At 44.6% G+C, this 27,818-nt stretch overlaps 2 protein-coding genes across 2 annotated transcripts; both read right to left on the bottom strand.

Moving 5' to 3' along the window:
- Positions 1 to 2,058: 2,058 nt before the first annotated feature.
- Positions 2,059 to 4,871, bottom strand: LOC124312182. The gene is made up of 4 exons (XM_046776690.1): positions 4,643 to 4,871; positions 4,226 to 4,318; positions 2,462 to 2,638; positions 2,059 to 2,390 (listed from the first exon to the last, which is right to left on the bottom strand). Exons 2-4 carry the CDS (start codon positions 4,315 to 4,317, stop codon positions 2,195 to 2,197), a joined length of 465 nt encoding a protein of 154 aa, XP_046632646.1. The 5' UTR covers position 4,318; positions 4,643 to 4,871; the 3' UTR covers positions 2,059 to 2,194.
- A 2,882-nt stretch (positions 4,872 to 7,753) lies between these two features.
- LOC124312143 (zeta-sarcoglycan-like) lies at positions 7,754 to 19,458 on the bottom strand. The gene is made up of 8 exons (XM_046776634.1): positions 18,289 to 19,458; positions 16,137 to 16,493; positions 12,080 to 12,269; positions 10,098 to 10,217; positions 9,492 to 9,564; positions 9,258 to 9,381; positions 9,030 to 9,170; positions 7,754 to 8,951 (listed from the first exon to the last, which is right to left on the bottom strand). Exons 2-8 carry the CDS (start codon positions 16,449 to 16,451, stop codon positions 8,871 to 8,873), a joined length of 1,044 nt encoding a protein of 347 aa, XP_046632590.1. The 5' UTR covers positions 16,452 to 16,493; positions 18,289 to 19,458; the 3' UTR covers positions 7,754 to 8,870.
- Positions 19,459 to 27,818: the final 8,360 nt, after the last annotated feature.

Below are 27,818 nucleotides of genomic sequence, written 5' to 3'. Positions count from 1 at the left end.
GAAATGAAAAAAACGCTAGTCCAATCACACACGTATATGATTGGAATTTGGAATAAATCAATGATTATATACGTGTAGACTTATTGTCTGCAAATATGTAAATGAACGTACACACATCAAATGTTTATTGGTAAGGGACTAGCTAGAGTATAGATGCGCTCGCGACGGATACATCGGTTAGTAGTTGCTGGAATGGATGGTGTTTTTATTCATTGTCGCTGGAGCGTGTCAATAATATGCGCGATGGTGACAATACATGAACGACACAGTGGCATTCCATATTTGGGCGTCGTCGTCGATTGTTTCTATATATACTCTACGCGTTTTAGATTTTTAACCATTTTTCTAGTTTTTTATTTTTGCCTTTTGTTGCTGCTGAGAGAGGGTGGGGGCGAAGTCAGTTTTGGGTGTTTGTCGAGTTGTTGCTGTTTTGTTGTGGCTTGTGCGCATTCGGGCTACAATTTTTGAATAATGACACACTGTCAGAAAGAAAGGAATATGAAATCATATAAGTAATAGATTTTTGTGTTTCTTCTTATTTGGGTAGAGGGAGGGGCCATGATGTCACGATGATTTCAGGCTTTTTTTTCGGATGGAGCCAAATGATTGAGGAATTTTACGCCGTGCCAAATAAATCACGTCGAACGGTGCCAATGTGTTGCACAACATCAAAATCGACTGGCCGTGTGGAGTCGAGACTTGAGGAATTTCTCCGGCCATTTTAATGGCGACCGTCGGGGGGAGGGTTGGGCTCGAGGTAGAAACCTAAAACGAGAGAAAACGAGAGAAAAAGGAACATCATCAATCACATTTAAAGCTCATCGTCTTTTATTTTTTGATTCCGTGGATAATAACGTGGGATAATAACAATCAGACACCCATGTGTCGATCGAACAAAAAGCTCAGCACAGCGCCCAGCACAGTTCGTTTTGCTGCCGAGTTGCTGGTCAACCGAAAAACAAAAGAAGCTCAGCTCAGAGTCTCGAATTTTCACACGTCGTCGAGTCCACAACCCGTTACCGGGACGTGTGTTTGACTACAAGGTGCGGCCCGTCGTAAAAGAAAAAAAAAACTATCCAGTTTTAATGATAACCATCACTTGCACGAATAACGTTCGTTGTATATTAGTAGACGCGGGGCCATTACCGGGATAGTCTTCAACATTCAAATGTGGCGAGCGGAGAAAAAAGGAGTTATTCACACCCTGGAAAGGAAATTTTTAAAACATTGGATTATTCTTTGCAAATTCCTCATGGAATAATCCCAATGTTTATTGGGAAATTCTTGAAAAACAAAAGTATAGAACCCCGGAGTGTTGGAAGTCAAATGAAACCAGTTCCTTCCATCCGTCTTCTCGTCCGGAGCGACAAGCACTCGCTCACCAAAACATCCAGGCAGCCCATCACTTGGAGCCAACCGCGACGTACGGCAAAGAAAATCAAAGCCATAAAAAAACTCTTCTCCTTCTTCTTCTTCTTTTGGGTTGTTATATTATCTGTGCCATTGTTTCAGGGGATGAATATAAGACGAGTGATGCCATCAGCAGCACGGCTCTATATATAGCGCCAGTTGACTGGCGAGTGCATCCAACATTGTAACGCTTTTGCTGGGACACCAGATATGGTAGCGGAACTCTCTGGCTGGCTGCAATTGAGAATTCCAATTGCGTGTGAGCGCATCAGCTCCTTTCTCGACGAAACAAAAACAAAATTCGTGATGTGTGTGAGGTCCCCACGATTCTAATCGCAACAGTGTCCAACTCTTTTTTTTCCTTTTGATCTCTCTCACAATGCCAGCAGCTTTCTCCGGCACTGATGTCGACCTGTCGTCACGTCCACTTCACAACCATCCGTCAAGATGGGCCGGGGTGAAAAAAAAGAATGGAATATTTTAAAGAAAGGGAAAACTGCGCGGGACAACAACAACAATCGGTGCTGGAAAAAGGAATCCGAATTTAAAATCAACAAACCACCGAAACTCACCTGCTGATGGATATGATGATTCCGTGGGGAGATGGAATCAAAAACAAAAGAAACGAAAAATAAAGAATTCTTGAAGTTAAATGTGTTGTCCGTGTGTATATTAAGTGGCCAGGGTGGGGTTAAATGAATCGTCTTTTCGGTGTATTTGTTGGCTGGTTATGTAAAGGTGAAAGGTGGGTTGGATTATTATCTCTCTCGCTTTCTCTCTCCTCTCAGAGTGTTGGTGCCGGACGTTGTTGCTCATCGGCGGAACGCGCTGCCGGCGCTCGTCCGCGGCGGGAAGAACGCTTCCGGCGCTTGCCCGGAGTGTGTTCGCTGCTCCAATGGTTGGCGTCGTCAGCCGACTGGAGCAGCTCCTTGTAGTCGCAACTGTGAGACATTCCTGCATTGAAGTAGCACGTCCTCTTCCTGTCGCCATCAACATAAATCAAGTCCCGATTGAAACAGGAAAATAAAATGAAATTTTGTGTGTTTTTTACCTGAATGGAGTCTTTATTAGCTCAGTCGGTTCAGGTGGCGCAGGTTTTTGGGCCAGAACGCGCTTTAAAATGTCAAATATTGTTACGGGTTTCATTGGGTAATCTTCAATCAGTTCAATGTCTGTGTACATATTGGCATCGTCATTCATTTTCTCAGCGCTTCGTTCCACATATGACCTGTCCGGAAATAAGCCAAGGAAATGGACGTGAATTCAACAGGTCGAAATAACAGAGGATAAAATCGATATTGCAATGCTGAGGAACGAACAAATCATTTTAACTAAAATTAGTTTGCACATCCCAGCAGTCCTTCGTTAAAACCTGACGAGCCTCTGACACGTAGCGTATAAACTTTCGTGTTCAAGTTGGAAATTTGCTTTATTCTTATAGATGAGAAACGAAGAGTCGTGCCACTTGTGTCACTTCCCATCCATCGTTCATCGTCGTTCATTATGTCCGTTCGGTTCGTTTGAGACAATTCCGCTACTTGCATAGCCCCGCCCCCCACTCTTTTCACGCCCGTATACAACAGAAATAATAACAGCCCACTTGTAGCGGGAATGTGTCAAAGTCGGACGATGAATCAAACTTGTCCCTACTGATTTCTCTGTGGCGTATGCACGCGCTTCTCACAACACTTCGTGAGAAACGCGATTGGCCTCAATGGACACATTTTCAGCCGAACATTTCCAGCGGGAACCGAGGGCTACATTTAAACTTAAATTTTTTTATGATCGTTTCGTCCATCGTTCACGGGGGAAACAAAAGCAACCTCAAATAGGTTTCTTGTTTGTAACAACTTCGTGCCGTTATGTAATAATGTAACCAAACATCGTGCATTTCTCTGCAAAATTCCACTCTGGGGAGCCATTCCACGTTTGATGGTCAATGCGTTTTTATGGGAATTAAGTTACAAAGTAAATAAAGCTGATGGGCTGTAGAAGTTATTGTAAACGAGAAAGTAAATTTATGAAATTAAAAAACCAATCAAAGAAAAAAAAAGAGTTATTTTCAATTTCGCAACGTTGCAAATGGCGTCCTTCATTATTTTTACAAACTTGAAAAATTTCTGCGGCCGAAACATTTGCTTCCCATTTACGACAAGGCCATTTCCCCAAAAAAGCTTTGGCAACAAAACCATTTGAATCAAAAGTAGCCAATATGGTGGCGGAATCGAGTGCTGAACTATAGTCATTCCTAGTTGTGTGGACATACGATACGAATGTAAAATATAGTCGTGGCTCGTGGTGTCGATTGCAGACCCGAGTTGGAGTGTGGTGATGGCAGAGTTCGGTGGCAGCCGTAACAGAAAAATGTCGTCTCGAGTGTTTTTGTTTGTGTGTGACGCCAAGCTTTGAATTTTGAACGAACGCAAACAGTTGAAAGTGAAAGAATAAAAAAACTGGAGATGACAGACGCCCATTTTTTCGTCACCCTACACCAGCACGTCGCCTGTTGCTGTTCTTCACCAACATGTTCAGATATAACTTGTATGCTGTCTTCACGATACCACGAGGAAACGAAAACATCAAGTGGGTAAGTCGCAAATAATCTCATTTCTTTTTGTCTGCGTTAGACTATCGTTTTTCAACTTTTCGTGTCATTTGCACATGCCATGACGCAGCCTAATATGTTTGCCAAAAGTCACGTTTTTCAAAAGAAAATTTTCGTTGGAACCTTTGCATTATTGAAAATTGAGTTGATGTCGGTTGATACATGTTGGAGGCCTTCACGTGTATAGGTAAAAGAATTGATTCGATTTACCTGTTGAGGACGGCGGTGTTGGCCAATGAGACGAGTAGGAAGAAAAGATAGGCGGCCGCTGCCGTTCTGGTTGACATCGTTACGACGAACATTCTAGACAGTTTGATTCATGTCGACAGATCAAAGTCAACATCAATATTAGAGATAACTTACGACAGAGTAAGAACATTTGATTGTGGATCTAATTTGTACGAATCTTGAAAGATCAAAAAGGAAACTACAAAGCCAGAAAAGTTCATCTTGTCGGATTGGGAATAATCAAATGTCATGGTTCGATTGTAAGAATTTCCACGAAATCAAAATCACATTTTTCTTTATGTCACAATAAGTCTAACTGAATCTAATCAATTCCAACTTTCAAGTTCAAAGAATTAGATTCAGTTCACCAGTTTCCCATTGTTATGTGCCAAAACTTACTTGTAGATTGTGAGAAGTGATGCCAGGTGACTTTTGAATTGTTTTCTTGTCTCTTACGTCTCTCGGAACAGTTAGTCAATGTTTCTACTTGAAAATTCGAGAAGAATAGGGTTAACTGTTGCGATCAATTGAGTCTCCGGTTGAAGTTGCTGGAAGAAACCAGAACGTTTGTGCAGGTAGACGCGTCGAAATACGAAGGAATAAATGACGTGACGGGACCAGCGGGGGTCTCTTTTATAGTATCGAGTGAGTCTGTGCCGAGTCTCTACTCCCGATCGGCGCGGCGATGAGATTACACGCATCCGCAGTTGACGTCGGTGGCACAGCGTCGGATACTTTCCCTGGACCGTTTTTTTTCCCCCACCCCTTTGAGGATCTTTGTGTTTAGTGACATCATAACGTAACCATGAGTGACTATGAAAAAGAGCTCTAGTCCTTCCGGGTATTTCTACGCTACATGTTAGTGTGTTGCCTTTAACGGTTGGCCCCATCTCATTAGCGGACAGGCTTGTCCTTTTTTGCCTGCTGCTGATTGATCGTTTAACTCTCCTCTCGGCTCCACTGCCGTTTATGGCTGCAAATCGTAATGAGCTTTTCATTATTTAGTCGTTTGTACTGCTGCCGTGAACCCACTCGAAAACGAACCGTCCCACGTCCCTTTCACGTTGTTGTTGTTGTCTTTATTATTTCATTAATCAGAAGACGAAATGTGCAAGGGCGAATGGAGAACTGGTCAAAAATCCATTTAACTTTAACGGGTTCTTGAATTTTCCAACGCATCTTTCTAATTAACTTCTAGAGCTAATAACATCTTTCTGATTCCAAGAAAGGAGATTTATTTAGAGGTAATTTTCCGTTGGACGGTTAGAGTGGATGTTTATTTTGTTTTTCTGGCTTGTTTTATCAAACGACTTGACAAAGCCTTTTAATTGGGATCACGTTTTTTATGAGGGGGGATTACTGACTGCGCCAATTACTTGCCGAGTACGTCTTAATTTGTAAACTACTAGTAATTAATGCAATTGATGTACATGCAGTTGCCAACTGCATCGGGCATGTTTTCATTGGATCGATTGCGCACTCGGTTTACTGGTTTGAATTTCAGTTGTCAATACTTAAACATATCGCCAGTTATTCTATTTCGACAAATCGACCTCTAGATTTTGCAAAGGTTGGCGACCGTTAGTCTCTCTCTCTCAGCTGATTGAATTTCCAACCCACATCCGGTAGTACAGTCGTCAAAAATGTTTAGTCCTCCGCTATTATTGGGAGGGATCTGTACGGGATCGGCTGCCACCTACAACATTCCCTTAACTATTTTTGCCGCGGTACTGACGTAGTAGCCAAGCCGTAATCCTTGAAAAACTTGGCTTTCAATCACGCAACCTTCAACATTTTGATTTTTTTCAAGCAACTCTCCCACCTGTTTTCATTTTTTCCCTTTCGTTTGATAGATCCCGCGCTAAGCTCGTTTGCTTTAATCTTTATTTCGAGGATCAAGGAAGGCTGACAGGATATTTGAACATTAACTTCCAGTCTTTCCTTCTAGCTAATAACCCACTAAACACCTTTTTTTCTCGTATGACTTTGTCAAACCAACGTCATGTTGCTAATAATGAAACCGATGAACAATTTTGGCGCAGCAACAGCTTTATGGCTTGATAGGCTCATCGATTCCTGCACGTGATGCATGCATCCTGTTTGGTTGCATAAACCAACAGATGGGAAATTTCCACACATCACTAGAAAATAAACTAAATTTTCCCATCGAAATTGAATCTTGTTTTCTGCGTTGCATTGGATATTGAAATTGCACAACTTGCCGACTTTGCGACGCCAAGGAATTATTCCTTTGTAGTAACTTGGCATTAGTTATGAGTAGAATACTCAATCGACACATGTTAGGTGTTCATTCGCCTGATTTGAACTAAACTGGCATTCGCAAGCGGGCACAGCAGAGGGCTGAAAACTTTTCTTCACGTGTCCTTTTGAACTTCAAGTTGTTGAATCAGCGAACCATGCTGGTAGTTGTAGCGAATCGTCAAAGGATGATTTATGCGACTGCATGTTGCAGTGCATCTCCTTTACGTAGAATTTTGGCGTAAGCAAAATTCGAACGATTGTCTGGCTGGGAATGGAGAGGAGTTGTACACTACGTTCTGTATATATTTATCTTGCGATGACGACAGCAGAGTTTTGAAATTCAATTAGTAGACGCTCGGTTGTCTTGCGTGAACCAGGCAAAATACTTCTTGGGCTGTTATACTCCTCTTATTTGCTTGAATTGCGTTTACTAGTGCATTGCTGTTGATGTGTTCCCCTGTTTTGGGTTGTTTTGTCGTTTATTGCCTTGGTCACCATTGTGTTGAGCCTATCAGTGTAAAGAGCATGTCCATTGTCCACCCACATACGGCAGCAGCTTAACATCATTCGTTTGTGTTTTATAGGTCCCAATTGGGAGCTCTATATTGTCCTGCCTTTGTTGTTGTTAAACTGCAGTTCTACCTCGAATGTCAGATCCGCCTATAACTGCATACGGGAGATGTTAGCTTGATCCTTGTCGTCTTCCAACCTAAAGAGACGACACGGGTCTTCATTCCGTCAGCGTGGGCGATTTCTCCAAGGTTTTGCCGGCACATACATGTCATCCTCTTATCAATTGCGGTAAGCTTTCTGATATAACGCGTGGGCCGATATGGGCCACTGGTCGTCTCTCTTTCCACCTGGTTTCGATCATTCGTTGCGGCTATTGTGTACACCTATTTATTACCCTCCCGATGACAGAGAACAGAAAAGACATTTTTTGCATTCTGGCTAGTCCATTGACGATTCCCGGATAGAGTCGTTGAACCGAGCTCCCCATTTTGTACGCGTGTTTATATTTAGGGTAGGAGTTTCGCTGCGGCAGTCTATAATAAAGGGAAGAAATCATAATAAAGTTGACGAACATGGTCCGTCTATTTCTGTTGCCTCCGGATGGCATACTTTTGGGCATTGACGACAATTTTCACGCTCGAAAGGTGCGCCATTAATGAGTTGGAAGTACCGCACGGTTGCGTTCTCATCTGAAATTACCGCCTTAAAAAATATTTCAATCAATGCCGAGAATTGTTAATCAATAGAAGACACTTGTATTTTCATCATCGCCAACAACATTTGAATCATTTACTGTTTACAATTTTTTTCGTGTGGTTCCATTCGTATTTTTGAAAAAAAGTTGATTGACCTCCTATGCAGCGCCATCAGAGATAACCCACGTCCGATTTGGCCCTTTGCTGTAGTGTTTGTGACTGTACCAAAGCCGATGCTCATTAATGATATGCACCAACTGTAGGGAAGTATCCAAGTAAATGCAATCTGTTTGATGAGGGCAGCAGCTTAAGTTCGGTGAATAGAATGGCAAAACAAATTTTCGAGGTAATAACAAACGAAGAGTCTTCACGACCAGCCCAGTAATTACAGGGACGTAACTATGGTTTCTTTTGATGTGGCCAAGTCTCTTTTTCTTTATCTTCTTTTTAATGAGAAACGCTCAAATTGATTTATCGGTCAGTCAACGTCAGGGCGGACACGACACGGCCCAGTGTCATGTTCCCCTGAAACGCTCGGCACTTGAATCAACACACGACACAGCACGCAAAGCACATCCGATCGTGGACATTCTTGTTCCACGCACATTGGGCCTCACTTTCACACACACAGAAGAGAATTAGGATTTTTCTAGAATTTCAAAAAAACAAAAAACACAAATTCGCAGTTTGATAACAATTTCCTTGTGGCCTATTCAACGAATTATATTTGTCTTGTTGTTTGCTTTCACGGTAGTCTTTGATTACTGACATTATGATTGGGGAGAGGGGGGTCTTTTGGTTTTTGTGGGGATCTTTCGCTCCATTCGTATAAATAGGACTCGGCACTGGCGGCATCTTCTTGTTCTACACACAACACGTTATTCTATAACATCCATTATGTGGGATTCTCGTCTTTTTTTAAGAACTATATGTACACATTCTTTGGTGTGATGTCGTCCCACATTTTATTGCCTTTTTTTTTCTCCTTTTGCGGTGCGCCGGCCCGACCTGGCCTTCATTTCCATATGGTGTTGCTGCCCGGCCGGGCCGGGCCGGGCCGGCGCTTCAAAGCAACAGGGGGAAGTCGAGAATTGTTTTTCTTTCTTTTTTTTTTTCCTTTTTTAGAAAAAAAGATTATTTGATTGTGAATCATTTTTTTATGCGCATATTGTGCCATCGGCCACGCATGAGCCGTGGGGCGGCGACAGGAACAGTCGGCCGTTGCTGCACACGCACACCTTTGATGATGTCAAAGAAATGAAAATTAGTTTTTGATTGCCTTTGCTAATGGTTAAAGACACACGTTGGCGTTGTACCTGATAGATTTGGGTGGACGATCGACTCGTCTGGTGTTGGTTGTTATACGACCCGCCGCTCGATGACGGCCGTTGCGACTTTGACGTCACCAGCGCCGTTCGAATGTTTGGTAACATGACGCTCGACGAGTCGATTCTGATCTGCATCATTAATCAAAGTTTGGACTCCCCGTTAGTGAATCATTGAACTCTCCCCTTTTGGCGAGTGGGTTAATAATTGAATCATACCGATCCGCCGGTTGACCACAGCCTCAAATCTTCATAACTCGTGGCCGAAATGTCACCCGCTTGAGATTCGAGCGCCACTCCTTGCGGTGCCTGCATTTGTAGCGTTCGGGTAGCCGATTCCAACCTTATTTGGCAGGGGGTTAAAATAATGATGAGGTTAATTCATTCACGCTCGTCAGTTGATTGACATCATTTGGATGTTTTGGTTCACTTAAACTTGTTGATGTTACGCACCTGAGATCGTTGCCCGATTCTGCTCGAACCAGTGGCGTTTGAATCGATCCTTCGAACACGGCGCCGCCCACTCCTATCAAGTCAAGTCTAAGAGTTATGATGGTGATTGGATCGTGCGAGAGAAAGTTCAACTTGATTCCCGCTGATAGAGACAATGGAAAACACAATCTGCAGTTGATGCACGTAGATTGACGTGACTCTTGGCAACTTCTGTTGTTACTCGCCTAACAAGTTGAGTTGCGTGACTACTTTTTATTTATTTGCTGCTCGTTTGTGCTGTCGAAATGGGCGCATTTACATCCACAACTTTGAGCCTCGTTAGACATTCAATGAAGCATTGCCATTCAATTATCCGCATTATGTCTCTGAGACTGCAGAAGGAGCGCCAAAAGTTCTTACGTAAGCATAGATAGGCTCGAGCCTCGCTAGATGGCTGTAGGTTCTTGGCCATGCGTAGGCGTGTCGTGGCAATAGACAATTTTCTCTTTATTGCCACGACAGATGTCGTGGCAATAGACAGTTTCGACCGTATTACCACGACATCATGTCGTGGCAATAGATTTAACCTTAAAAAATAGTTAAAGAAAAAAGATTGGCCGATCTCACCTGACACTCGCAAGATGTCGGCACCTACGACGACTTCTTTACGGTTGGCCGCAAAAAGCAGCTCCTGGCGGGAGTTGGTCACGCGGAAATCTCTTGCCACCACTTCCAGCCGGTCTTCACCTGTACACATACACACACATTACACGCACGCACAAATAACACAAAGGTTAGACATTCCACGACCAACCAAAGGTTTTAATAACTAACGACGCACCAAAAAACACACCAAAATTGCTTTAAAATCAATGGCCTAAGGCACTTGTAGGGCTTTTTAATATTTGATCCTGTCAGAGTGAGAGAGATAGGAGAACGAAACCCGTCGAACTTTGGGCCACTTATACGTGTTTACGTGATTTTTTTCCCGAGGCTGAAAATAGCGCCGGAAAAAAACGGTCGGGAGAAATGAGTGGCCGCCATCCTGTAGGGCACTGTTTATAATGACGGGAGAGGGGCGGTTGTCGTGTGTCGTTTGAGTCCAAGATATCAAATGATGGGTCAGTGCAATTGCCGCTGTCAAACGGAGGGACTTCTCTTTTTTTTTTAATACGTTGGACCAAAGAGCTTCACGCAATTGAAACGATGGGTACACGCCCCAATTTGGAACTCTTATACTGAGTAGAGTGGCGTGTCGTCAGTGTTTTTATCCCTTCATTTCTTCTTTTCTTGATCGGCCGGCATCGTCGTGCCGTATACGTACCGGTTGCACAATAATCCACTTTGCCTCTGTAGAGTTTCTCCACCCTGTGGAGAATTTACGACTTTGGACGGTGTCTCGTTTTACACCAAAGTCAATAATTTTGTGACTGTCTTGTATAGAAAATTCTGATGGTTTCCTGGCTCGTGTTTTTATGCAGTCTGTGTGATCTTGGTGCTCGCTGATATTCAAAGTGCGTCTCTACGGTGGACGTGAAAATGTACATCAGGGTCGGTAGCTGCAAGCGTAAAAGGAAAGATCCCCCCAAGTAAAAACAGGACCCAAGTTTTGATGTTCCGTGTGCATTAAGTCGACAAGTTTCAAGACACTGCAAAATCGTGGACCAGGTGGCGGTGGTTTTTGGACGAGTCCCTCCGTACATGTTCGAATAAAATAGTCGCACACGCCGATGCAGTGCGCTCGCCTGTTATTTATTCAGGTCGTGAAAATGAGAAGGGTGGAGGGAGGAAGGATATGAACTTTTTTTCCATCCTGTCCTACTTTGGTGTCGTCGAATTTTGAGACATAAATGTACAAGAGCAGCCGTAGTGCAAGTGAATATCAAATGTTGATGGCTTAAATTGCAGTCCTAGATATCCCGAATGCATTAGGTTGATTATTGGGAAATCTATTGGAGTGAAGATATCTGGGGACTTTGCATAATAGAATAGAAATAAGGGAAGCCAGAGACGAATAATATAAGATCTAATATGGATAGGGAATTAGTGATGGACTGGCTAATTCCTGATCCGATCCATGTTTGATGTGTCAGACTCGACTAGCCGCCAGCCCGCCCGAGACCATAGCCAAACTGTTAAGTGGCCCTCGCTATACATTCGACGTGTGTGTATACTCGATGTAATATTTGACAGCCGTTGTTTGTCTGTCTTGTTGTTGTTGTCAGATGCGCTTCCAGTCAGGATTAGCACTCAAAGTCTTGTTTCCTGTTATCTCTCTCTCTATACGTCGTGGTGTCTTACAAATATTCGCCAGAGGCCTCTCCCTCAAATGCCGCCGCCGCTGCGTCCGGCAACTTGGATCCATCTGATAAGCGGCTTTATGGCATCGCTCACTTCCGCGTCCTTCTCTTTGACAATCGAACGGTTGGTCGCTAATCGGCTTTGATGGGCGGCTGTCCTGATTCCATCACCCGTGTTATTACTATTATTATTATTATTAACATATCGTTAGAAATGGCCCATCGTACTACAGTGCTCTTCCCCCCTCCAGATACACCCGCTGCATCCAGATCTAATTCAGAAAGTTGTTTAATGTAATTAAATGTTACCGAGGAAGATTTTGTTGGCGATCCGTCCCTGGGCGTCGCGGGCGTTCAGCGTGATGTTCTGGTTAGAGTCGAAGACGAGCGGATGCCCTTGTTTGGCGCTGATTTGTGACGTTATCAAGGTGTCGAGCACCATGGCTTCGCCGTTCAGCTGGATCCCGCTGGGCGTGATTTTCATGTTGCCGATGCCGTCCTGTTGACGTGACGATTCCCCATCGCGAGCAGCAGGTGATGTTTCGTACCCGAAAAGAAACGACAAAGAGATTTAGGGAAAACCAATCAATTTAATGTTGGAAGAGAAAAAGTGAGGCGCCAGGAGAGGATGTGACGTGAACATGTGATGCCTGTCTCCCATCTTGTTACCGTTTGTTGTGTGTTAAACTATTTCATCTTTCCATCATCTTGTCACTTTTGCAATTTTTGCGGGGAAACGCTAGGCGAGACCAACAGCTGTGACGGAATAGCGTGGGAGACGTCTAACCTGATTCTTGTAATGGCATGGCAGAGTGTCATCGCCAGTTACAACTTATTTTTCTTAGTCATCTTTTGAGCAGCTTACAACAGCTATACAATGGGGGGAATGTAGGTACCAGGTACGGCTGGATTGTGTATCCGGCCATTGGTGGGAATACAATAAAAGCCTCAACTTGTTATGTACGTCGGGTGAGCTACAGACAAAGATGAACATAAACACACCGTAGAGGAATGGAGGAGGGAGAGAACTTCATCGCCCTTGGCTACAACTACATCAACAAATCGTGATGGAACTACCGTGACAACAGGCGATACATATACACAAGCGGTCATCGGCAAAGGATTAAAACAATGGGAAGAAAAGGGCTGCGTTGCTGGGAAACGGTCAGTTGTAGACGTGATGGCCACGGTCGACGGTGTTTAATACATTATAGAGAATTTAATCAGACTGTCAATCGCCAGGCTGGAGTAAATAGTTTAGGGTATCAAAGGTTGCCATCATCCGGTTAGGTTCCCAAACTCCACTACAAAGCAGAAAGCAATTCCCGTACATTAGGAAAGGCCACATTCAAACTGTTGGTGTTTGATTAGCGTGAGGCGTAAGAGATCAAATACCAACAACAATCCCGACTCTGAGTGTAGCTTAACAGTCTTACATAACGTCCAGTTAAATTTCCCTCTTTGCTTTAATCAAATAAATTCTAATCGATATCTCAAGTATTGCTAATTAGACGATTAGTTAGTGTCGTCTGCTTTTGTTTACAAGTATGCAATCATGATGCATTGATACAAGTTTCGAAAAGGAAGACAGTTAAAGATTTCAAAGAAAAACGGAACGATCCCTTTTTTGGACATGGATGCACGAAAATAAAATTTCAAAAATGTGGTCATCGTTATGTCAACTTTGGTGACGCAGCTTTTCAATTTTCATGCTCTCCACTCCATGCCATTCGGCAGGTTGAAGAGTTAAACTTGTTCCAAGTTTGTGAATTATTCTTTCCTGTTAGCTTTATTTATCCCCTTGTGTTTGTTTGCACTATAATGTTAACCTTTTCCTCTGTGCAGATTTGGGGCCTGAGCCAGCCATCGTAACAGCAAAGTTTTGCTTGTGCTGGACCTCCAGTCACATATGATTTGACTGATAACCTCCTGGCATCAGCAGCAAGCACAGTATCATCACTTAGGTAATCATTTCTCGGTACTTCTATTAACCTGCATGTCACCTGCCAGATTTTTGAATGATGCATGATTTGCATAAATGCAGTGTATATGTCATGGAAACCTTCAATGTTTATTGCTGTCTTATTTTCAAATTTTCCTTGCTTGTTATATTATTTCTGTAAATATTTTTTAAAACTCATTGTTGAAATTATTTATTTAGATAACAGCATCCCATTTAATTTGAGAAACTCCCAGTGTTGACCGAGTTAAGGATCTCTTTCATCATCAATTTCCCCTTTCTTTCAATGTCCTCGTGTACGCCCATGTGAATGTTGGTGTATTCATGAGGACTCCCTTTTACCTATCCCTTTTGGTGGATTCAACTTTTCTGTGGAAGGTGCACTTGTGGATGCCTGGCCGTATTTCCCAGGCTTAAAGGTAGGAAAAAACATAACTCTATCCTTCCTTTATGACTATTGTCGTATTGAGTGGCGTTGATTTCAAATCGTTATGTAGTATGGAGTACGATTATTCCATGTTTCATCTTGCTGTTTTGGTTTTTCTCAGTCAGGGTTCATTAAATAGCTCACGTGTAGAACCACTGCAGATCAGGCCTGTTTTTGTACCTCGCAACTTTGTCTGTGGGTAAAACAATCAAATTCAAAAATATTTGAACTTGAAACACTTGAAGCAAAGTGAAACTTGAACAACTTTTTTTTTTCATCAAGAGGGTTTTGCCGCCACACTGGCACTTCCTGGTTTATCATTACGAGCCCTCTCGAGTTTGAATTGTGTTGATTAGCTGCGGAATCATCGGGACACGCAATGCGAAACGAGAGATAACAGAGGCACTTTAGGGTACCGCTAGGAGTCTATAAAATGCAATCAATATTTACACCCTTTTGTCTAGTCTACTTATGCGCTGGGTCTAATGACCTTTATGCGTCTTTCTTTCTTTTTTTTATTTTATTTTGGCTTCCGCTAAATTGTTTTCGTGCCATTTTAGCGGTACGTAGGGGCTCTGCGCAGAGAGTCGGTTGCTGGGCGACGGCAAGGAAGAGTCTCGAGTGTCACGACGAGCAGCGAGTCAGACAGCAGAATCTATGTGCACACGTACAGATTGAGCGAGTGAAGGCAAAAGGGGGGGGGGAACTCCCCGCGGTACAATTTACACGTACAACTCGGCAGCACGGTCGAGTCATTCGGGCCGGGGTTGATCTACTAGCACCACTACCACTACTAGTACCTCGATATATCTGAACGAAATCTGACCAAGCGCGACTGATTGAATTCATCAGCATATCATCCCTGTCTGTGTGTGTGTGTTGGCTGTGGCCGTCTTTGTGGCTCGTGTTTCGGTTACCGAGGATCGCGAGGTCGACGGGAATCAATAAGCCAATGCGAGTCGCTATGTACGCCCAAGTCGCCAGAATAGCGAAGCAGAGAATCAGACCGATGAAACTATCGCTGCCAGATATACTATACGATTTATTGGTATTCCCTTAAAGTGTCGTGAGCTTAGAGCGGCGACAGACTCCTGATCCCTTGGACTTTAGCTTCTTAACGTACCAGCCCTCCCCCGTCCGTTCCTACCCCAACTCTACTCGGATGGCATAAATTATGGGAGGCAACTGGCGAGTGAATTTGCCGTCATTGTTTGTAGGCTGGACTGTATTAGAAACAATTTAAATGGATAGGATCAGGAGGATTTTGTCCCCACCTGACTGTTCGATCCAAAAGTCATTTTTTAAATATTCTAAGGTATAGGCCAGAGTGAAATGCGAATAATTGAAATGATTTCGTAATTGAAAAAAGATAGTTTCATTCAGAGAAGCGTGGGCAACATTTGTATAGATCTTTCTCTCGACAGATGCATACAAACTGTAGTAGCTCTACTAAGTGGAGTCTGCAGCAGCAGGAGAAAAGACAACCCCTCCGTCATAGTAAATCTGGACCATGTCGACAGTGCACCGATGATTTATCTATGCGATTTCCATCTTCAGTCGTATTTTTTTTGCCCCCTATTTTTCTTTGGGTTTCTTGTTCCCTATTTTGAGTTATTTAGAGCTGGAGAATAAGTTATTGCAGATTGGTCCCTTTTTCCCGTACGGGGCGGATGAAAGATCTAGAGCTATGACTTCTTGATGTACACGGATGCATTACTGGATAACCTTTCCCAATGTATAGATGACGGGGAAAAAGGGAAATGCCCGTCGTGATTTCCCTGCGGTGTTTAAAAGACTTTTTTTTCCTTTTGAGATTGGAAGACGCAGGTCTATTCACCGAATACCGTCAGAGCAGATTGCAGATTCACTTTGGGTAGTCGTCGATGGGATTTGTATTTCTTCTCATGCCGTGGACATATTATTATTATTATTATGATTTGGTCTCAAAATGGGAAGGGAATGAATAGAGATGTGATTACCAGAGAGAATTGCATGGAGCGCAGGAGCCATAAAGTCAGCGACAGGTTGATGATGACGATGACGGTCAGGGTGAGGAGGAGGCCGAATAGGGCGCGTCGACGCCAGCCGGTCAGCGTCAAAACGAGCCGGGCTTGTTCTTGTTGTTGTTGCAGTTGGAGGGACTGAGCTGGGTAACTGCCGCCGCCGTGGCCCGTGTGGCGTGATGAGGGAACCGACGACGTCCGGCCGAGCCAATCGGTTACGGCCGCCGAATGGCTTCGTCCCGGTCGACTCCTTCGCGTTCCTCCTGTCCCATCGTCGGCGCTCCAACTCATTTTTCTTCTTTTCTTACAACGGCTGGCAACAACAACAACAACCTAATAAAAAATTTGAATCACGAGAATAATTGAACAATTTGATTTGCTTTGAAAAAATCGACTATTTGGAATAGGGGAATATAGTGATAAAATAATAGGCCAGCGCAGTCTGGAGAAATGCTGATGGCTATACGTGCTGCATCTAATGTTCTTTGTGTTTGCCTTGCCAGCGTTGTCTGTAGATGTTGTTGTAGACAACCCGGAACAGTTTTCTCGTGAAGACATTGAATAAAACAAGTTTCCCAGTTTCTTATTCCCTGTACCCGCCGGCAGCGCTATACAAACAGGACATGGTATCTTCTCCCGCTTTTATATATCGAAAACATTGTGCAACATCACTATATGTACACGTCGATGGAAAAGAAAGAGGAAATGTGTTCGTTAATATACACACCCTCACCGCCCGTTTTCCTATTTTATATTTTCGCTTTGACAGTTTCGTCTCGTTATCTTCCCGCGTTCATTGAAATCGTCTCCCGACGAACAAAGTTTCTGATTTCATCTCTGCTTCTCGTCGTGGCGTAATTCCGATAGTATTCCGCATGGAATCGATTTCCCTGCTGTGCTGAAATGATGCCACCATCTATATAGTTTTGTTTTATACAATTCCCCCCGGAAAGGAACTTTTAGGATCGTTTTTCGTGGTACTTGCTAGGCGATTAGACAGTCATCATAATACTTTGCTGGAGCAATAAGCTGCTCATTTGTTTCTTTTTAAATCGCTACTGTGTTGCACAGTTTCGTCGCCATCGCCGAAATAAAAACAGGGGTGAGTGGGAGTGCGAATCGGAAGGATCTCTTCCGGACTTTTAAAAGAAACAAGAGAACTGAACGAAGGAAATCGAGGACGTGAAATTGAACATGAATGTGAAAAGCAACTAATTTTTACGTGGAAAAGAGAAAGAATCTTTCCTTTTCAAGGAGGGAAATAGCAGAGTAAAAGGTTGCGGAACTTTCCGGTTTCTTCCGGTCGTTGCCTTCTGCCCGGCTTATTTACACTGAATGTGTAACTAGAAGCCTACACAAGGAGAGAGTCGTGGAAACCTTTTGCTACCTCTCGAGTCGTGTCATCAGCTTCGCTGGGTGTGGGTTGGTGATTGGTGGAATTGCTGAACACAAACCGTGGGCTGTGATCACAAATCAGTTAGTCTGCATGTGCAGGTTGAAGACGGCCGTGAGTCAATGCAACTCTGGTGACCTTTCGTGGGGGTCTACAAAGCTCGACGACTGCTAAATGTTGCAGGTAATTTATTCATTGATTTGTCCTCGCCCATGTTTTGATTTGAATAGGCGGATAGACCCCGGCGTACTTGGCTACCGACCCAATATTTCAGTTTCTCCCTTTTTTTATTTTATTTCTTTCTGTCTTTTTGACTAGTTGGCATACGCGCACTGTTTATACTAGAGCCTGCGTGTTGGAGCTTGTCGAGTCTCTTTTCTGTGTTCGTCTATTTTGAGCTTGGAAAAGGGGGGGGAGAGCTCAGGTGGAGATGGATTGGAATTTTGGATCTGCCCCCGTTTCCTATTTGCCTCTTGTTTGAATCGAATTTCCCACCCTTTGGTTATTGCCTAGCTGCTGATGGCTGGACGCAACCGGAATCGTCAATGAGACAAGAAATTGTGATGCGCCGTTGTTCTTTTAGTCGCGCTGATCCTGGCCAATCCTAAAAATAAAACGGCTGATCCGTTGCATCGCACATCGGTCACCATTTGGCCGATGAAATGGGCGCCGATACCACACACAAGCGCACACACTTGAGAGTAAATCCTCGGTCCGGGGCCGGCCGCCACTTACCTCTTAAGCGTGATAGCGGGACAGCGCCAAGTGAGGAGACAGTTCGGGATGATAGGAGGAGCGGGGCAGCGTGACGAGTTTGTTATCTCGAGGGCCGGGCGAGGCTGATTGGCCGGCGAGTTTTTGATAGTCGACACGTCGAGGGAGAAAACACACGAGGCACGACAGAGAGAGAGAGAGTCACAATCCGGCTGGATATGTTTTTTGATCGGCGGCCGATTTTGACGCCGATTCCGGGTGGTCAAACCAAACAGCTGAGCGTTGCTGGTTGTTTTATGTTTTTCACGGGTCTGGCGGACACGTTTTGACGCGGCCAAACAAGAGAGAGCACAAGCGGAGGAGCCCAGCCGAGTGAGAGAATATATATCGGGCCGCCGCTGCCGCATCCGTTGGTCCGCGTCCGTTGCCTTTTCTGCTTTTTCTTTTGCACCGCCGCGTCGCCCGTTGTGTATTTTTGTTGTTGTTTCAACGTTTCCAACTTTAGATCGCCGTGAGCCCCTCACTGCACTTTCGTCTTGCAATACGAAAGGAAAAAGAGAAAGCGCCGAGGGGGGCGAATACAAACACGACGGGGCCAGGAGCGACAAGACTCTGCTGCTGCTGCTGCTGCTCTTGGTCGTGTTGCATCAGTCGTCGTGACGCCAAGGTTTTCGCTGGTGTGGTCCGCACAGTTTGTCGGTTGTCCGTTTCGCTGTGCCTCAACTCTTCAGCCGCCCACAACTTCCATCAGGAGCGAGCCTGGAAATTTTGTCTGGGTTTTGGATGTTTTCACGCCTCCTCCTTCTAAATTTGGACACTCTGTAGGCACATCAAAGACTTTTCGGGATTTCTTGTGACAAGCGTTTTTTTTTTCCTTTCAGGTCAAACGGGAAACATTTTCCCTGCGTGGCTATTCGTCAATTTTCTCTCGGTTGTCTTTGGAATGCGTCCCTTTTAGCAGCACGTGTGGGAGGAGGTCAGGAGCCGCGGTTGAACGAGACGAAACTTTGGGATAGGAGGGCGATACCGTCGGTAATTCAACGTGTGAGACGAGCGTGAGTAAGTGGGTGGGGTCTTTTTTGGCGTGTCTTACTCGTCCCAAACCGATGGCACGACTGGAGTCTTGTCGTCGCACACACGGCCAACTTATACACGTACACAAGAAGATGTAGCCGCGTGTGCTGTGCCATACACACAGTCTACACACGGCGGTGGAGCGGGCGGGAGTCGTGTACTAGCGCATGTATGTCTGGGGTGGAGGTGGGTGGACGGGGTGGGGCTTTGCTCCCATGGATCCAGGTGGACTAAAAAAGACAGTGGAGGAGACGACGAGTAGCGCGTGATAGGAAGAGTTTGGGACGGGGGAGGAGGTAAATGTTATTCGAAAATAAAAAACAAAAACAGGAGCACAGCAGCGGAGGAAATGGTCGTCCCGTCTCATGTCTTGTTTTTGCGTGTCGTTCGTTTGTCTTGTCGTTGCGGTCGAGCATCTGCTCCTAGCGTCCCTGCGTGTCCGTGCGCGAACATGTCGTATAGATTCTTTCACCCGGTGGAATATTGCCGGCGACTTAACTAAGACTGAATACTTTTTCCACTTGGAATTCGTCGTCGTCCTGGGCGCTAGGACTGGCCGTTTGTTATTCGAACCCGATACCCCGGCCTAGCGTAAATGTCGCCGACTCTTCTGCTGGTCGGCCCCGGCGCCTTTTTTGTCTCGTTGATGGAGTTGTTTGTCACACACAATTCGACGGCGGAGTAAAAAGGTGAAAGAGTGGCAACAACATCCATCGCAACAGCCGGCCGCCGTTACAAAGTGTTCCTTATTTCGCCCTGGACTGCTCCTAATTTATTTCTCGCTCCTTTCTCCTAACTCTCTCTCTCTCTTTCGCTGAACACCTCCTGCGTTTCTGCCACTCTGACGGCGACGCAATATTAAGACGGACGTCAATTTATTACACTTTTGTCGCCTTCTCTTTTTCATCCGGGGGCCATTCACACGTCTGGCCAAAAGGAACGGGCCGGCGGGCACGTGCAGTCCATCTTTCCCTTTCAGCGCACTCGACAACTTGTTCATCCCAGGCTATACTACCCCACTCTTTCTCCTTCTTCTCCTTCTCCTTTTTCTACTTGATGCTTAACAAATGTAAACATTCAGCGGGGGGAACGCGATTTTGTTAATATTTAATTTGTTTCTGTTTGACTAGCCCCACAGTGGGTGGGTGAGAGAGAGAGAGAGAGTGGGGACCATTACAAGTACAGGAGCAGCAGGAGACTGATGTAATGGAGGACTCAATTATTGAGGCTCTCACGGCTCCCGCCACGCCCCATCTATTGACACTGGTCAAAATCTTCAACAAACACACGCACGCACACAAACTGTAGTCGACGCGCTCCATAAAACGAATTTTTGTTGTCTTTAGTCTCTCTTTTGTAGACGCGGGTGCGTCTGTCTTCTTTTGATCAAACACATATCCCCGTGTATAGGGCGCTAATTTGACGCCGCGCCCAACACACACACAACTGGACCGACAGTTTGGACAGCGGAAGGAGGGAAACAGGGGGGCGACGGGAGGCGACGTGATGTGATGGTTCTTTGGGCTATTGTGTATATAGACAGACCTGACTGAGAGGACCCAACAGTCAGTGCTGGGCAAAGCCTATATGCTGGAGGCTCGATGGCCGAGCGCGCGCCACGCTGTAAGCTGCTGCCCGTTCGGATTTGTTTGCCCGTACCGATGGGCGAGCGAGGAGAGTGCAAGCCCGCCCGCTCACAGTGTGATGGAACTCAAACATTGAGTCACAAAACAAATCTCCACACGCCCATCACTCACTAGACTTTTCTTCTTTTCTCTTCTGCTTCTTTTCTTTAACTCTTTGGTCGAAACTCTGCCGATCAAGATTGGATTTGTCGTAGAGGCGCTCCAACCCAGCAAGATATCAGCAGCTAGTCCTTATTTTTTACTTCAAAAAGTCTTTTATTTGATCAAATAATGGTACCGTACCCAAAAGCCAATCGGCTTTCAACCCGAAGAAATCCGCGATTGTTTTTTCTTGATTCTTCTTTTATACTTCTTTTGATTTCATTTTTTCTCCTCTCAATTTTGAGTAATGAAAGACACTGTGATAATTAGCTGTCGTAAGTAATGAACATGTCTGAGTGTTCTGGGGACACGGGACCGCACAAGGAGATGAGACGCGTCCGATTCGCACGTCCTCGTTCAACGGCTCAGTCTTTTTTCCCGTGCGATTCCACACGCATTTCGGTGGTTCCTCTTTAAGGAAGGCCGCCGCTTCGTCTTCTTTTCCTCTCGGCCGTCTTTGTTGGATTCTAATTCAACTCGCTTTTGTGCGCAATCCTCTTTTCTTATTAGATTCACACGAGTCCGAAGTGGAGACGGAAGATTCGGAGCGAATGAAGACGTCAAAGGAGAAGACGAGAGAAAAAGAGCTTTTGGTCATTTCTCTCTTTTTTGAGGTTTCCTTCTCTTCTCTTTTTTATATTTTTCTTTATTTGACAACAACTTATCGCCGGCACTTCCGGACCCGTAAACCCAAAGCCGGGCGCTAACAACAAACACACACACACAAAAGTTTTTATGCGGCTGCAACAAGCGGGAGAGAGTGGGAGAGAGAGACGAGTCCCTTTGATCGATGACCCTTTCACGCATTATTATTCCCTTTTCTTTATTCTTCTTCTTCTTCTTCCTCCACATCCACTTCTTTCCAGTTGTCGTAATAGGATAAATATTTAGAGCCATTTTAAAATATTTAGACCATTTCAACCCGGGCTGGATAAGAAAGAAAGAAAGCAAGAAAAGAGAGAAAGAAAAAGAGTAATACTATGGGAATACCTAAGTCGGCTCTATTGTATAAGTAGCTGGCGGAATGCTCTAAGCTTTTTTTCTCTTTTTTTCCCTTTTCCGGCGGATCATTAATCAGCTGTGTGCTGTTGTATAGCCCGGCGACTTGAGGTAGAAAAGGAACAGCCAAAAGGAGGCAAGATATATTGATGGAGCTTTCTGCTTCTCTGATTTTAAATCGGCTAATCAACGACGATGATTGTTGTGGGATGGAGGCAACAGCAGCTCAATCGGTCAAAGGGAATGGAACGGGGTCGTCGTCGTCTTATCGGCCAGTACCAGCGACTCCTACCCACACGAAAACATTCAACGATGGACCATCACATTTCCATTCGTCGTCAAAAAATGCCCAGATACTCACTACAATATTTCATTGGCGTGTGTAGAGTCCCCTTTTATATATACAGTAGTATTGCTGCTGTTATAATGATATGCAGACGTTCGGGGAGGGGGGGGGGGGAACTGCGTGACCTATTCTACTAGTACATCGACGTGAAAATGCTACACCGTATCTTTTTTGAGTCCTGCGACAAAAACACGGCACAAGTTTTCGACTGGAGATGATTCGAACGATTTGTTCCCTTTTTTGGGGTTCGGTCACGTGGCATATCGTTGCATATCCGCAGCGTTGGATTTTGTTTCGTCGATATGTCTTTATAAATGCTGTGGGCAGGAAAAGAAAAATCACGGCGGTGCAGCCATCGAGGCACAAACATGAGTAACACAGTTTCACTCACATGCCGTGACCAGTTTCGTCCGTCCTTTTCCCCTTTTGGCTTTTTTTCAATGTCGACGCCCCCTCCGCCATCTCACAGTGAGAGGGAGGAGATTTACCCTTTTCTGTTATTTCCGGGATCACTAGCGGGATAAAGACGCAAAAGAAAAAATTCAAATAAGTATTTTCTTTCCCCCCCTTTTTTTGTAGTTATTAAAAGGAACGAAACAAGTAACTGGTAATAAGCCAACAAGTCAAGACTAACATTTAACGGGTCCTCCCTTTTCTTTTTTCTTCTTCACGTTTTTGTCTTCCCGATGGATCAATGAAAATGTTGTTGAACGGGTACGGCTGGATTATGCCAAGCGAAGGATATACAGAAGCCGTCGAAAAGACGTAACAGTGAAGGGGTCCACCTTTTCTTCTCGTTTGCCGTGCAGCCACACCCTTTTCATGCTCTTGCAATGTACCGTCTCATTCATTGCGGATGTGGGAGACCGAGTCTATTGGCTATTGTTCCTCGCGGATGATGGAAAAAATAAGAAGAGGATGATATGGCATCGCGTGGGGGGCACATTGTACACACAACTCAACAAAAGAAAAAGAAGAACAACAACAACTTTTTTGGCTTTTTGTTTTGTTACGACTTGTCTTTTTCTTCTTCGCATAACCAGCGCACTCCTCCGATTTTTTTTGGGGGGGGGGGACTCTAATTGCCCAACTCCTTGCCTCTAGTGTCACGGTCCTTACACGGTGGTGGTAATGTGCGGCTAATAAAGACGACCCAAAATGCTCCCGTGTTGTATTATTTTTCTGGGGGTTTTTTTGGGTTTTGAAAAAGGGGTTGAACGCTGTAAGATGACGGTGGCACACGCACTTTATTTGCTTCGCTTCGACACTTTTGAACGACACTGACCGCGTCTTTTTATTACCCCCCGCAACTGACTGTACACGATGTTGTTTAACCCTAAAATGTAAGTTATCCACACAAGGCATCGTCGTGGTGGTTATGTAGACAAAGGAAGTTGTCCATCGACCAGCACTAACAACCCCATCAACTTTATTTTGTTTTATTTTGTTTAGTCTATTCACCTTTGGTCTTTTTGATCCCCTGGATCTCTGTTGATTCTTTTATAATGGCCGGAAGTGAAGAGATTACTTTGTCGTGTCCACCAGTTTTGGATCTACGAGACTTTTGATGTTATCTGCATTGGATTGCTCCATGGATGTTATTAGATATTGATGACAGTTTAGGATGGACATGGAACAGTTACTAGACCGTATGCAGATTTCTCATGCATTTTAGAGTTATCCGCTCAATAAGTTTTGAGCGATGTGGATTTCTGAGTATGTATATGTTATGATCTCCGCTTGGTATAGCACAAGAGTTTCGTTTACCGGCGGTGGCTTTGTGCGGTAGTACCGCACATGATGGTCATCCCTGGTCATCATCAATCATTCAGGGTATCTCACGCGAAATCTTTGATGATGACAATTCTAAGGGCCTTGCTCACTCGTTAATATTGATTTCCGCATCAATCAGATCCGCGTATGACTCTCTCCCCTCAATTGAGAATGTTGTGCCAATCTCCCCCCACTTGTAGTAGCGCCGCATTTGAAGCAAATCAAATGGACGGCATCAAAGGCTACTTCAATGAGATGAGCCGAATAAAGTGCCTTCATTACATTTACTTCTTAAATTGCCATTTTGCTTATCTCTCTCTCCTCTCCTAGTGGACTGAATTCATTTCATCTAATTACTAACATTCGTTTCTTTTTTCTTTCTTGATGCTAATTCACTTTTGGCGCTGTCAAGTCGCATGCGATTCGCGTTTGTTGTTGTTGTTGGCAGACAAAAAGTGCGGGGGGACTAGACGGGAATTCACAGTGTCAAGTTTATTCCTATAATACAATAATAGGAGCACTGCGCACTAAATCTCCGGGCAATTCCAATAGAAGGACGCCCGCTAGCAACCGTGGCGACGTCCGTTGTCGTCAACGGTCTCCTCTTCTTTTTTCCTTTTATTTTGCTTCATTATATCGTTGCGGAATGGGTAGGCAGAGCTGTATCCCTAATCATTATTGTTCTATTGTTTCCTGCAAGGCTTTGTAGTATTATATGTAGTACGAAACGACAGTATTATATTTAATAGTACATGTGAAGGCATAAGACTGGTCAACGAGGAGATGAGTGAGAAACCCCGGAGCGATGCGCTTGCTCTAGACGCGGCCCAAAAGGAAACGAGGGTTGTTGACATACAGTGTATACATGCCTGATGCAGAGGGGGGGACCCTGTATTACATTCGACACAATAATACTAATAATAATAATAATAGACTGGAAAACTTCAGTTTGCGCAGATATTCCACTCTGGACATGAGGGACAAGCCCCAAAGACAACCGGCCATCCAGCACTCTATACCGCCGATCTATATAGTTACATAACGAAATAAGCAGCGAGCGTCGTCGCACTTGACATATCCAAAACCCGAACACGGAACATGGACATCCCGTGGACAACTACGTGCGGCGCTGTTCTATTCTAGTCCTCGTAACGTGGATAACTCACGCGATCGTCGATTGGTGCTGCAATCTGAGCAACTGCCATCGTCTACTGGGTGCATTTGTGTTGACTGGAAACTACCGTGTTGTCTCCTTATTAAATGGGAAGACGAAATCAGTAATCCAAACTGGATGCAGCATCAATGAGGAGGGGGAAGGGTTGGCCGGAAGTTTGTGACGCACGAATAACAAGGAACTAAGCTGTTTTCCCTTTTGTATAGTCTTAACGAATATCTTGTAAAGTTGGAAACGCGTCTGTCGCCTTACTATACTAAATTATTTTGACTCTGGAGGAATGAAGACGTCGTTTTGCTTATCTGTTGCAGCTCCATTAAACTCGCGGGTATATGGGAGAATAGGCAACACCAAGCAACAGCCCGTGATTGAGTTATAGCGCCGAGAAACCAGCAAATGAGACGTGATGAATTTCAAGTTTAGCTCCCCCCTCATAAAATCATTACAATTTCATAGCCTATCTGTCGTGTATCCCTTTGGCATTTCTCTGGTAATGAAATCTGCTCTCAACGGTAAATACTCGAGGGATTCCTTTGTGCATTGTGTTTTATTTACGTGTTGTTATTATATAGCCTAAACTCGACCCACATAGCAGCCACTACCGTGTGCAACTGTTGTTATTATTGTTCATCTCAAAGCGGATCAAATGTGGGGAGAGCCGCTCCCATCGTCGTCGCCTTGGCGGTTGGCGGTTGGTGGGGGGGGGGGGGGGGGGACAATCCTCTCAAATTGCGCAATGGGAAACCTTTGATGATGAAATGCAGCACGGCCGTGAAATCCCTTAAATTCTCCTCTCACCCTCGCTCGTGCGGTCCCTTGTCTTGGGCAGTAATTTAGACCCTAGCTCCTCTCCCAGTTCATTTCTACGAATCTCTTGTCTCTCCGTCTGCCCTTTTCGTTCGCAGAGAGACCAACAATAACACTAGACTACTCTCAAGACGTGCTGTTGGAGAAGCCGAGAGAGAGTCTATCTAATTGTCGACGACCTCCTTATTCCCATCGTCAGGGACTCGGGAACTTTTTTCAGAAAAGATGTTTTAGTCGATAACAAAAGGATTGTGACGTTGCTACTCTCAGTCGCCTTGTATAGGGGATAGTATTAGATGAACTCGTGGTGAATGTGTCCGACTTTCTGCTGAAAAGTTGGTCTACCCCCGCCATGTCTATACATCATATCTGTTTGCTTTATTATTCGCCTTTTGCCGCACGTAGGACCCAATCATCCACCGGATGATTTCCATATCTTAAGCCTACTGCATGTATTAACTCTGACTATTTCAGATGAGAATCGAGATAAGAGGATTCTCAACTTTTCTTTCCTCGGATGACCTTTTTCCAGATGTTGAGCAGCGGCGGGGACGTGTGTCTTTTGTATAGGCAGCGCTTTATCATCTGTACGGCTTGATGGGTACATAATGGGATTTCGTTTAGGTTGTAGGCATATACGTTTCTTCTTCTTTTTTGACGGTTTCCCGTTTGCACACGAAATCATTATTGATTTATGAATATTAGACACTGAGGAGAGATATGCTCCAGATCGGAGGCTGTTTGTTTTTTCCTTCCCTCTGTCGGGGTTTGGCCATTTCGATTCTTTTGGTTCCGGTTTATTTTTTTGTATTTTTTTGCACTAGACGAAAAAGGGATTTCACCCTGGGTTCTTTCTTGTTGACACATGTGAAAGCAGCTAGACGTCTATAGACATGTGCTGGTGCGTCTGTAGCTCTATAAGAGAAGAGGACACGGAAATCAAGCAAGTCTTGATCCTTGAGCTGTCGCACCCCGCCCCACTCGCTGTGTACACTCACACGTAGAGTGATTGAGAGATTCAATAGTATCTAGGCTTTATTCCTTAGATATATATTGATATTAGAGGCAAAGAGAGAGAGAGAGAAAGGAAATCAGCACGCCCAGTTGATCCCGGCAGCATTTTCGAACGCGTTTGCTTCTTGATAAAAAGGGGGCTGGGGAAAAGATGAATGTAAACAAGACGAACGCATCAGCAGAAACAACAATCGCGGCATTGATTTTTCCATTTCTTTAGATTACCCCCCCGACCATGTCTCTCTATGCACACACACACACACATGTCGATGACTCTATAGTACTGTAGCTAGACACATCTAAAGGAGTTTGCTATATAATTGCATCATACATTTTCCCGCCAGCAATCTTGCGTCCGTCTCTTTTCGTTCCTTGTCGATTCCAAGGCGACTTGCTCCGAATAGAAATAAACTGATTCTGACATTTCTCGACAGAGTCAATCTCCCCTCGGTGTATAGAGAGACGACATTGTCTTCTCCTCCGCCGCCGATATACTCTGCAGCATTCCTCATTTCAGTCGGATATTGTCTAGACTCGATAGAGAATCGAAAATTCAATTTCCCCAGTTTGATTTGAT

The sequence above is a fragment of the Daphnia pulicaria genome, chromosome 8 (genome assembly GCF_021234035.1).
Source record: "Daphnia pulicaria isolate SC F1-1A chromosome 8, SC_F0-13Bv2, whole genome shotgun sequence".
Classification (NCBI taxonomy): Eukaryota; Metazoa; Arthropoda; class Branchiopoda; order Diplostraca; family Daphniidae; genus Daphnia; species Daphnia pulicaria.
This window is presented reverse-complemented; position numbering and strand designations above follow the sequence as displayed.

What these genes read in the sequence shown, in the direction of transcription:
- LOC124312143 (XM_046776634.1), bottom strand. Translation starts at nt 16,451, where the DNA reads ATGAGTTGGAGCGCCGACGATGGGACAGGAGGAACGCGAAGGAGTCGA. An exon ending in CGCCAACAAAATCTTCCTCG is followed by an intron (nt 10,218 to 12,079) that starts GTAACATTTAAT and finishes GTATGTGTACAG; the next exon opens with GTGAAGACCGGCTGGAAGTG. An exon ending in GAATCGGGCAACGATCTCAG is followed by an intron (nt 9,382 to 9,491) that starts GTGCGTAACATC and finishes CTGCCAAATAAG; the next exon opens with GTTGGAATCGGCTACCCGAA.
- LOC124312182 (XM_046776690.1), bottom strand. Translation starts at nt 4,317, where the DNA reads ATGTTCGTCGTAACGATGTCAACCAGAACGGCAGCGGCCGCCTATCTT. An exon ending in AACACCGCCGTCCTCAACAG is followed by an intron (nt 2,639 to 4,225) that starts GTAAATCGAATC and finishes ATTTCCGGACAG; the next exon opens with GTCATATGTGGAACGAAGCG. An exon ending in CTAATAAAGACTCCATTCAG is followed by an intron (nt 2,391 to 2,461) that starts GTAAAAAACACA and finishes TGATGGCGACAG; the next exon opens with GAAGAGGACGTGCTACTTCA.